The 12440-nt window shown below is 36.6% G+C and overlaps 1 protein-coding gene across 2 annotated transcripts in view; it reads left to right on the forward strand.

Annotated features, from left to right (window-relative positions):
* Positions 1-11977, forward strand: part of LOC111863192 (cilia- and flagella-associated protein 300) — a 12642-nt gene extending 665 nt beyond the window's left edge. The window contains exons 1-5 of one of the 2 annotated variants that reach the window (XM_033750958.1): positions 2991-3127; positions 3628-3782; positions 5213-5385; positions 8221-8393; positions 11515-11977. In XM_033750958.1, the coding sequence (XP_033606849.1) occupies positions 3752-3782; positions 5213-5385; positions 8221-8393; positions 11515-11713 (576 nt within the window). In that variant the 5' untranslated portion in view covers positions 2991-3127; positions 3628-3751 and the 3' untranslated portion in view covers positions 11714-11977. Of the gene's footprint in view, positions 1-2990; positions 3128-3627; positions 3783-5212; positions 5386-8220; positions 8394-11514 lie in introns of those variants that run through there. The other variant, XM_023849275.2, reaches the window with a different exon arrangement.
* The last annotated feature ends 463 nt before the right edge of the window (positions 11978-12440 follow it).

Genomic DNA, 12440 nt, shown 5'->3' on the forward strand with positions numbered 1-12440 from the left:
AAATCGAGTTAAAATGTTGCAGTTTTTAGTGAAATACGTAGTTAAGTACAGACTAACATAACATTAACGTGGAATTAATATGGATTCTCCATATCGTTTGTACTGTAGAATTCACCAAACCAAATTCGCGGCATACATCATTTTTTTTCCTTCCATTTTCTATTTCACGAATCACTTTAACTTTCTCTTCAATGCTTAAAACTTTCCTTTTCATTGCCATGTTTTCGCTACTGCACTTCTCTGGGTTTAGGCAGGAACACTATATGGTAAGTAGACAATATGAGGTCCTGTTAGACGAGATTCTAGGAAAGGAATGCAGTTAACAACCTGCCACGTCCTCTTGCACTATTCATGCAGTCCCACCCCACACCCTTGTTTTCGCATAAAACCCACGCTCCTCTTGCAGCCCGCGGTCGTATTCTTCCAGGACAGTCACGTCAGCAAGTAGAGAAAGTGAGGGTGGGCAGACACATCGAACTTTCCTACGATATCAGAGAAATTCATGAATGAAAATGACGTTACATACGAGGTTGATGCAGTTGTGCATGTCGTACTACGCAAGTTATAAAAACAGTTGCTTTATGAGGAATTCGTTCGTACCATTGAATATTTGACGCAATAGACAAGGTGTCGCAGAAACCGATGTTGCTATAACCAAGTTTTACTGTATTTGCAGAATTCGCTTCCCACAGCTGTATCCTAGCAATATTCTTTAAAAAAAATAGGAAAAATAGTATCAGAGTTGGGGAATTAAGAGAACTTAGTGTAAATATTATACTTCTCTTGGAGATTGGTTTATTTTTATGATGAAACTTTAGAGCCAGCCTTTTATCCTATGTTACATCTGACATGCTGACTGTTAAATTGATGTGGGACCTTGTCAGCTCAGTAATTTTTGGTTCTGAGTCCTGCAGGACTCATGACCATGTTTTACTAACAGCTCTGGGGACCTTCAGACCCTGCCCCTAAGTCACATCGGAGAAGTGGCATCTAATTTTCTACATAAAGAAAGGACATTGAATATTTGGTAAACAAAGTGGCAATTGATATTCGTACATAGTAAAACAGAGTGGATGGTCCCTGGAAACATGTGTTATTATCATCGTCTTCTGCCATTTATTGCTCACCTCCACGAAATACATGGTCTTACATAACAAGTACCTGAAAGCAACTCTTCATGTAATGCCCGAAGATAACCTTATTTATTTTTTTATTTAAGGCTACCCAAAAAATTGTTTTCATCTTTCAGAACCAAAGTGATTACTAAATATTCTTTGTGAGGTGTATAAGTTAAAATTAGTAAGCAGTGTGTTATGTAAGGGTGTTGTATACTTTAGAGCAATGTGTATTTCTGTAGGACACCAATATGAAATATGGATCTGTTAGAAAGTGTCAATAAAAATTTTTACATAAATTTCACGCTGAAGGAGTTCCCAGTAGGCAAACAATCCGCAATTTTGTGAATAAACTTAGATCAGTGGGACTGTTAATAGACACGAAACAAAAACATAAGTGCCTAGTGCTTACTCAGGAAAAGTTAGATGACATAGGAGACAGACTTGAACATGCATCTAGAAAATTACTGAAATGTTAGGTCAAGAGAGCTGTGTGTCAAAGTCTAGTGCAAGAAGAGCAACACAATTGCTGAAGCTTAGACCCTAATCCATGCCTTGCAGCTGCATGATCCAGCTAGCAGGGTTCATTTTTGAGGTTGGTTTCTACAGTCTGCCATCGAAGATGAGATTGAAAGCAATTGATATTCTTTTCTGATGAAGCATGGTTTCACCTGCAGGGATACATAAATACACAAAATAATCACTACAGAAGTTCAGAATATCCACATCTAGCCCACAAAGTCCTGCTCCATCCAGTGAAAATTGGTGTCTGGTGTGTTGCAAGTGCAAGAAGGATTGTTGGACCTGTGTTTCTTAATGAAACAATGAATTGCAAAAGATACTCATATCTACATGTAGACAGACAGCATTTTCAATACTTCCTTGTGACCTGTGAATTGTAATTACTACATTCCAAATGTTAGCAGCAAACAGGCATATCAATTCATCGGCAAAATTCTTATGCACCTTTCAGCTGGCATGCTCCAGTCACCATGGATTGCTGAGCCGTAGAACCCGTCATTCATTCATCAGTAATCTCTCAGACAACAGGTCCACAGTCTCTTCCAAAACAGTTCCTCCACTTAATGCGATCTTCTGTTTTTGGAAAGAGACTATCCAGGAAAAGTGATAATGTGGTAGTTTTTCCATTTGCTTTCCATTTGCTTTGCGTTCAAACCACTCTGGTCACGCCTGTTGCTATACAAACTTGAACCATCTCGAGCATCATTTGCTCTGTGCTTCAAGTCGCTGCTGATGACGCTACTTCCGTCATCAGTTTTTGGTTTTTGGTGTCTCTCTTTGTCTGATGCCTACCCTTTGACCTGTCCAGCAAGGGAGGCTCTGCCAGTAGCTACGCTACCACTGGTATAGCTCTCAGGGACTCAGACCACTAGAGAATCCATACCATATCTAGGTGAAGTCAGCAACAATGATAGAAAATTATTTGAGTTTTGTAGCTGTACTTTGAGCAAGGAGGGGCAATCTCTTGACATAAATATGCTGTATAGGAGGAATAAGGCTGTGGGATTAGTCGATAGACAACCACTTTGGAAAGTTTGTGGGCCCTGAAAAGGGTCATTTGTTCCACCGCGGTAAATAGAGTTTTACAGCCGTTCAGCTGGTCTGTCTGGACCGGTGATGTAGGGCTGTGTGCGCCAGTAGAAATAGATGTTGGCTAAGGTTGCAGCAGCTGAGTTAGTTGTCCGGTCACAGTGCGGTAGTTGCCGGAAGTTGCCTGGTTGCAGAGTGTGGTTGCTGGAAGACGTCTGGTCGTGGAGCGTGGTTGCTGGAGTGGCGGCAGCTGCGCCAGTTGCCCGGTATGTTGGGCATGACCACCGGAGAGCTGAGGTAGCCATCCCTGATGCAGTGAAGAGCCGATGACTCCAAAGACCGATCGCTCTGGACTAAGTGTGATGGCTGACTGGCTGATGTTGTCACTGATGATTGCTGGGTTGGAGCTGCGCCTTTTATACCAAACTTGTTGGGCAGAGCTTGGACTTGTAGTTGTTATTGTGAGTGCTTATTGGCTAGCGCACGTGATGGTTACAAGTGAGGTAGACAGCGAGTGCTGTATAAATGAGTGGTGGCAGCAATGTGATTGGTTAGCATGCGTGATGGTGAAAAGTGAGCTGGACAGCAAGTGCTGTATAAATATGAGAGCTGACAGCAATGTGCAGAAATGTGCTATTGACTTAGGAGTGAGTGTTGTCCGTTGATCGGTGAAACAGCGTGATAGTATGTGGGATGTTCCCACAAGGCAACAATTTGAATTAAACAAAATTTTCAGAATTCATGCATTTCCTGAAATCTAAAATATCACTAAGATAAATGTGTATTTCATTTGCAAAATATTTTTCTTTCTTTGTCTATTTAATAGTGTTATCAACTTCAACAAATCCCAAATGGGAAGTAATAAGACAATTATAAAAATAGTTTAAGGCTGTCTTGGTTTATTTTGAAGTCCTATCCTAGTCATATGTAAAAAAAAACAGGAGTCCATGTTTCATTTCAGGTCAGTAAAAGGGAATTTGAAATTTCAAACATATTGCTTCAACCAGCATTTCCAACTATACCAAAAACAAGAACTTGCAAATGCTTTCTTCCAAGACCATGTAATAGCATCCACACTACAAACAATGTCACTCTCTGGTTCATGGGCTCCAGTAGGTAAGTTACTAACAGTTTATTTTTAAATTTGTTGTAAGACAGTGAAGCTTGAGCAAATAGGTGTAAACCAGGCCTTACATTAATATACAATCTGTATCTATTAAGCCATGGTTACTGACCTTCAACATAGATGCAACTTTGTTAGAATGTGATTTATTATAAATGGCAACGATTTTGGGAGCCCATTATATTGTAGTGTATTTGCTTAAAGAAGAATTGTGGAGCCAGAGAAACAGCCATTGCTAGGTAATGCCTAAACACAACAATAGATGAATTGTTACAATACAAGATGCGATGCATACAGCCATTGCTATGGAGCAACTGGGTAAGCACGTATGTGGTGACACCACTCAACAATAGAAGAGGTGTTGCAAGCGGCGTTTTATGTGGGCCTACCCTGCGGCTACATAATGAGGACCTCACGCAACTAGAAGCAGAATTGAAGAAAGCAGTCTTCTGGGATTTGCCACCATGTATATTTGGTGTTAACCGACGTTTCGGAGGAACGTATCGCCTCCATCTTCAGGGTAGAAGGGAAAAATATAGGAAATCCGCAGGCGAAGAGACCGTGCTTTTACCGGTTCTCACGGTCTCTTCGCCTCAAGATTTCTTATATTCTTTCCTTCTACCCTGAAGATGGAGGCGATACGTTCCTCCGAAACATCGGTTAACACCACATATACACGGTGCCAAATCCCAGAATACTGCTTTCTTCATAGTCACCGCCGTTAAAACCTCAAATCTTACATAGAAGTAGAACTGAGTCAAGTTCTGGAGTTGGCAGTTGCAGCAGAGAATTGAGAGTCATCAGATGAAAGTGATTGAGAATAATAAAAAGAAATGAACTAGACTGTTCAAAGAAGACTTCATATGTGATTTGAAGTTACGGTGATACTGTTATGAATCCATTGCCAGGAAAAAAACTAGTGGAGAGTGTAATAGACTGAGGACACTAGTGTGTGTGTGTGTGTAACAGCATACTGGAAAGTGGAAATAATGATAATGATGTACTTGCCTGTAGTTATGAGTTGAATATATAGTGTGTCAATAAAGTCAATCAGCCAATACAAAACCCATCTATAAGTTGCACACACACCCTATACACATGGCAATATATATCTTCAATTTCATTAGAAACTCATAAGCCACTGTACCCATACATCATAAATTCATATGGTGAGAAATAAACAGTATGCTTACAGATTATTATGTGTCACACACGTGAACATGATAGCTCTGTGAACTTAGAATGTTCTTTGAATTTCCAAGTATATCTACAGCATTAAATAATAAATAAATAAAGTGTCAGGTTTGGTCCAGCTGACACTGGTGATTGTTTCTGAATATTAATTTTTTCTGATCTGATGTAAGATGCACCTGTTTCACCACTTCAGAATTCAATTCTTTGAGCATTTCCTTTCTTTTATTAGGTATTGTGGCTACATCTGTTGATGTAGAACACATCCCTTGCTCTGCAACAACCATGGCCATATTCAGCTGTCTGCAGGATTCATCAAATGGCATTGTTAGAAGTGATGGGTGGATTGTGCAACGTCCATATGAAGAAATTGATAACTACACTGTAGCTGATGAGCTGAGAAATGTGAGAACCAGGCCTTCCTACAATAGTAAAAGCTAGTGAAATGTCCATTGAAAATTCAGTGGGATAATTTTATAATTCCCATGCCTAGCTAGGGTTTCCATAGATATCCCTTCCATTGATTCACTGTTATGCATTATAGCCCTTGAAGAACACTTTAAGATCATGCCACTGAATATGTACAATGTGTACACTTTTTGGTGAAAGTTGAGACTGCAACACAATGCTGCAATCTTTTGACCCTGTTCATAACTACTACCAATGATCCCGTATAAATGGATGACACGTGCATAGTCAATCATAAACCATATTACATTGTATATGCCAGTATATATATATTTTGTTATGTGAGAATTTTCTATGGAGAATGTCCTTTGTGTGGACAGAATATATATATATATATATTACATATACATAATTTTCTGGAGGCGCCTGTTTGTCCTACATATTTTAGTGGGCAGTCTTGGCGTTTCATTTGGTAGATGCCACTTCTGTTGTATTTGTCTGTTCCTGGATGTTGTTTCATTATGTTTTGCATGCTAATTGCTATTTTTATTTGTGTGTCCTTGAATAGTTTTACAATTTTTCTTGTTTCTTTTCCACTGTATGTGAAAGTATTCCATTTTGTTTTCCATTATTGTGGGTCAATGTTTGTATTCTGTTTTTGTGAGGCTGAATGATGGGAGAGAAAAGGAATGCATATAGCATATTGGTGGGAAAGCCAGAAGACACCACTGGGAAGACCAAGGACTAGGTGGGAGGACAATATTAAAATGGATCTTAGAGAGATAGGATGGGGTGGAGGGCTCTTGTGAACACAGTAATGAATCTTCGGGTTCCATAAAATGCTGGGAAGTTCTTGAGTAGCTGCAGATTTGGCATTTCCTCAAGAAAGGCTCAGCTCCATAAGTATGTAAGTAAGGATGATTATTTATTTTGTTTGTATTATAATTATTGTTATGTAATGTGTTTTTTATAATGTTTAGTTCCTTTTCTTTGGCTTCTTCAGATATTGGGTATGTGTTTAATCTATTTACTAAGTAGTTGATACTTGATATTATATGTTTATAATAATCCAAAAAAATAGCTTCAAGTATTTTATAATCATTTTACATTATACATAAAATGAGAATCACAACAGCGTAACAATAGAGCAGTAGTTGTCTTCTACATCTACACCTGATGATGGCCAGTTAGGCTGAAATATATAGTGTTAAATAATTAATAAGAAGGGACAAAGAGCCTCTGAAGTGTGAATTTTAATGTCTGCACGAAGTTGCACATGGATGGTGAAAAGAGAATGCTACAATTGGAAAACACAGCAAAACAAGATGGTGCAATATAATATTATGTTGCAGACAGCCTCACACCTGCCTTTTCTCCAATCAATTTGTCACCACTTGCACATCAGATGAAGTCAGAATCCATGCCCTGATTCTCCAAAGTTTCTACACAGTCAGTGTGCCTGCTTGACAACTGTGGTAATTTTAAGTTGATGTATGTTATTAACAATACACTGAAGCCCTACTCTTCCTGACTGGTTAGGTTACAAGGCTTTCTCAACTCAAATAAATTTTGTACATTCCATTCTACTTTTGGAAAAATTTGCAGGTCTCTAATTATGGAGGTTTGCTCAACAGTATCACAACAAAGGATTTTAAATTGGAGAACATTTAGACAATGGGACAGTAAAATTAAGTTATTATTCATTCAAGAGGAAAGAATGAATAAAAAATCAAATTATCTCATCTTGGCTGTGACAACTTTGGCCATTGCTGGAACAAAAAGGAGTTAAATATGGAGATATGGTGTTTTAATTTCGTATTTTAACCAGAGAACAAGTTTGATGATCTATTCACATTCAGAAACTGTCACAAAATTAGTGTTGGTAGATTCTGGTTTCTAGAAGATTTTGTCACCCAACAGTTTATGCTCAAAAAATATGCCTCTATATCTCACTCTGCAGATTTGAGTTGACACTAAGATGATAACACAATTATTTATGTTATAATTAATGTGAGTATTAAGATTTCAAACTCTTGCAGTGAATAAATCTGCTAAAATCTTCTCGGGCAATCAGCTGTGCCAATGTACAGTTAAAAACCACCATTCCAGAGATCTCCATAATCAGGGTTGATGTGGTGAATGACCACACACTGCTGATATATACATATACATCAGTCTTTCAAATTGAGGCCTCATCCTACTGGCATACTACACAGCAGGAAGGCATATTCAAATTATGCAGTAACTCATATGACTATAACCAGTCACCATGTTGTTTAACCTAGTGTCTCTGTTGTCTATTGTTTTGTCTTCTTTTTTGGCATGCTCATCCCTGTACTTTTCTTCTTGGGAGTTTCTTCATCTATGTCTGTTAGAGTGCTTTAATAACCTGGTGCCAGGATTCCATGGTTTTCTAAGTTTGAACTCTTTCTCTCTGTTAATATTATTTGGGTGTAATTTTATTTCTAATGCCTCTTATACAAGTCTGATGTTTGGGCGAGTATTTCTGTCTCTTGAAACTTGATCCAGTGGTCTGATGCAATGCTGTTTCTGCCACTGCGGACTTGTCTGGCTGATACATATATACATGCCAGTCATGTTCGTTGCATCTTGTTTCAAAGGATTGACCTGTCTGTTGTATATATATGAGTACTTTTCCACATTTTCATGGAATGCTGTAAACCCATGAGGTCAGAAAAATCTGATTTAGAACTAAAAGTATCATGGGAGTGTTTTAGTCTTCTAGGAATAAAATGGTGGAAAACAAATAGTAGGTTGAACCTGATCTATCTCCTTCTTCTTTATTATTGTCGTTCTTTTGGCCTATTTCAGGTGCTACTAAATCATGACTGTCATAACTACAAGTTAATTTCAGAGGCCCATCGTGAGGAATTTCTGTTTCGCCTTTTTAAACACTTGTGCCTTGGAGGACAGTGGTGCCAATATGAAGATAACATCAAACCATATATTAACACAACAAAAATACTGTATAAGGATATTATTAGGTAAGCACAGCATTAATTTCATTTTAAACGGCACAGCTTTATTACATTAGGGATGTGTGTGCGTTCAAGACAATTTGACAGGGTAAGGTTTCTTCTTAGGATAAGTTGTCTGAAATAAACCACCAGATCACCTCCAGGAAAACTTTCTTCACCTGTTGCTACAGCTTATTGGAGTTCTTAAAACTGATATACAATGTGGAAATTATAACTGTCTGTCCATATATTTCATCTGTACAGCTCCTATTCAAATTTTATGGAATTTTCTATTACAAATATGCACTAGAAGTTGTTACACAGAACTAATTTTGTCATCAGTCTGATCATATAATGTGGATGCTAATGCTGGCATATGTATACACTGACTTCCTTTCTGCTTCTTTCCTGAACTCAATACAGATGAAAAGTAATTCAAAAAGGATGTCAGCAGGTGCAATCATAATTCAGATAAAAAGATAATTATGGTACAAGGGCTTCCAATTTCAGATTTTTCCTATGTAAGAAAGTTAATGGTGTTGTGAAAGGGCCTTTACAAATTTCATAATGAGTTATTCCATGCCAAATAAACAATTGCAGGGTGCAGCTGATTTCCCCCCCCCCCTTATTTTACTGAAACTTATCCTACCTATAGGCTGATATGACCTAAGTAAAATTGCAGCCATCAGAAACTGAAACAGAGCTAAAAATGTTTCAATCTTGTATGCACACACCAAATACTATGGGAATCCACTGTTATATACCATTAGAATGTGACATGGTGAGATTGCATTGTCAAGTTCATACATCTTCAAGGCTCATCACCATCCTTCCACTGATCACAGAAGGATGAATTTGTTGGACTGAAATGGAAGGCATACTGAATACAATGCAACCACTCACAACAGGGATAGGATGCTCGTGTACTGCCCATGAGAAGATGCAGGAAAGCATAACTGAACTTTTCCATGAAAAATGAAGTTATTGGACAAAAGTTAGCACATTAACATGCATGACATGGAAAGACACTGTGAACTAAAGCCTTGTTTGTGAGTTTCATACTGTCATGTGTGATAAAATGTGTATGATTTTAATCAATCAATAACAACTCAAACAGAGAACAGTAATTGCTAATTCTTCTTTTTTGCACTTTGTTCTTTTTTATCTAACAACTGTTATTTAATTTGAAGCTGAATCATTTGGAGGGGGGGCATAAGTTCAGTCAAGAATACTTTCTTATAATTTGAGAAACTCAAGTTATAACTAAGTTTTATATCATTTGGTGGCTTTTTATGTGAATTTCATATGAGTTTAGGTACAGCCAGATACCTCAATTAGTTTTTAGGGTATGTTTCCAGCCAGTTACAAGGCAAAATACTTTGAATTTTTATGTATTTCATTTGTACACATATATTTCCATCTTAAATGCAATTTATTATACATTTACCCTTTTTACTTACTACATGTTTTGGCCACATAAGGCATTCATCAGGTGTTGTCTAGCTTTATAGATAGCAACCTTTTGTGTATATATTATAATATATAACATAACATATATATATAACATAAGATAAAATAATTATTTTATCTTATGTTATAGCCATCACCACAACAAATATTCGTTTGTTGTGTTAATGGCTATAACAGGATAAAATGTTGTCTATCTGGCTAAAATTGTTGTACTGTGTGTCAAAATTATGTATCATGTGTGAATGCAATATTTCCTAATTAAAATAAATTATATATGTCATTCCAAGTTTCATTCAAAGAAAAAATTCAGCTATCACAGACTTGGAAAATTTTGTTGATTGGGTAAGGAATAGTGTTATAAAAGTCATATGTAGGCTTCAACCATCAGGTGAACTGAAGAGTTCACTTTACTTACTGAATCAAATTCAGTGATAGTTACAATCAAAGAAAGCCTTAAAATATCAAGAAGCACTGTATCCTTCAGTTTTCAGTAACAGGTTGCTACATGACTATTTAATGCAAGAAGCCTGAAATAAATGTAAAAATGTGTTTATAATAAACAGTAAATTTGATTTGTCTCATTTTGGTCCGTCACACTACTAATTACAGAGTGGATAATTTTCAGTCCAGTGTGACATACAAGTTTACAACACTTCAGTCTTTTTCGCCTCTGAGGATGATTCTTTTGAATTGAAACATGTAAGGTGAAAAAGACTGAAGTGTTGTAAACTTGTATGTCACACTGGACTGAAAATTATCCACTCTGTATACAGTACACGTTCAAGTTGTAGAATTATGGATTATAGCATTGTATATGTCTATGGTTAACTCAGAAGACCAGAATTTAAATTTTCTCCACTGTGAAAATATCCCGCGTATTACATGTATTCAGGACAGAATCATGGTATTATCTTCTTCCCTCATAAAATCAAAGATTATGTCACCAGGACCGGTTCTAAGACTCCAGATCAATCAGATCATCTTTTCACACAGTAGGTCTTCTTAAGTAGCTTTGGGTTATCCATTCTCTCCATGCCTGTTCTCCAAGTCAATCTAAATTTTTAACAGAATCTGCTCTATGAACAACTCCAAACTCTTTAGTAACTATATCATTTTGTATTTTGTCTCTTCATATAACTCATACCAATGATTTGGGAAATCTCATACTTTTGGCTTTCATCCATTTCCCATTCCTTTTCCTTTCAGGTCCAGCTTTTGGACTCAACATAGTCCTAATGTGTGTGTGTGTGTGTGGATAGTCTTTATTCTTTTGCTATTTGTATCTCCTATACTAAGGGATACAAAAATAATACACAAGGTCTCTATCATGTTATATATTAGCTTTGCAACAATATATCTGTTTCAGTAATAAATGACTATGGAGGTTATGTAGTATACAAAGTTGCAAGCGATGGAGTTGGAAAACATGTGCAGCTGAGTACACCTTTCTGCTCATTTAATATTCTGAAGGATTCATAGAATCCTTTAGAACTGTATTATTAAACATGAAGTGCCTTTTCATTTGTCGTCTTTGTAATCTGTCTTTCATACTTATAAGCTTAATATATTCTTCAACACACTTTAGACAAATGTTTGCATGGATGTAAATTTCAGCTCTTTGTAATGCTAGGGAGCACCCGTTTATTTTATGTATATTACATGTGCTTTTGTTTCACAGAGTGCAGAAGCATCCAGCTACAAAGGAAGTGACTATAACTTCAATAGTGCTAAAAGTTGTAGCAAGAGGAAGTGATGGTATTGCATACTTTCCTCGCAATCCAGAAAATGAACAGAATTTTGCTTACCTCATTGTTGATCCTTATAATCGACAGATTACTACTTTAGTACACCATTATGGAGGAACATTTCAATCCTAAGAACGATACTGGATAAGTCCTACATAAGTAATAAGTTTAAAATGCAAATTTTCAAATTTGCTTCAAGTGGTGTGCAATATATCCATGAACTAATTTCTCAAAAGTAAATTAATAAATCTGGGTTTAGTAGTGATATGTTGTACACACGCACGCACACATTTTATTTTTGTATGATTTTTTAAGTGCCATGTTTCTAAATTAATAATTTTGAGCTCATTTTTGTATGTTTAAATTCCTCAACATTTAATATATAATGTATTATTATTTTTTGTTTTCTTAATTTTTTACCATGTCCAATTTTTTACCAGATGTCCCAGATTTTAGGGGAAAAATGGAAATGTCATGTTTTTCTTAAATATTATGGGAATCCTACTGTAACTGAAATGAATTTCATGAGCACAGCAGGTTACATTTATTTGGATCACAAAAGGACTTTAGATAGATATGTAACCAGCCATGAAATTCATAGGCAACTGCAGATCTAAGGAAAGAAATGATGCTCTTTGAATGCCCCACTAAACAGCATCCCAAATTCTCCATTACAAACCAAAAGGATGAATAATGGTGAGGAGACGATACAAATGATGGCATATGAGACAAAAAGGTCTGAAACAACTTATAGTGCCATGTATACATGCTATTCATGCATAAGAAAACACACAGCTCATATTCCTTCATATTGCGAATGAATATGATGACCAAGAACACTTTTCCATCTATGACAATT

This window comes from Cryptotermes secundus, unplaced genomic scaffold (genome assembly GCF_002891405.2).
Source record: "Cryptotermes secundus unplaced genomic scaffold, Csec_1.0 scaffold517, whole genome shotgun sequence".
NCBI lineage: Eukaryota > Metazoa > Arthropoda > Insecta > Blattodea > Kalotermitidae > Cryptotermes > Cryptotermes secundus.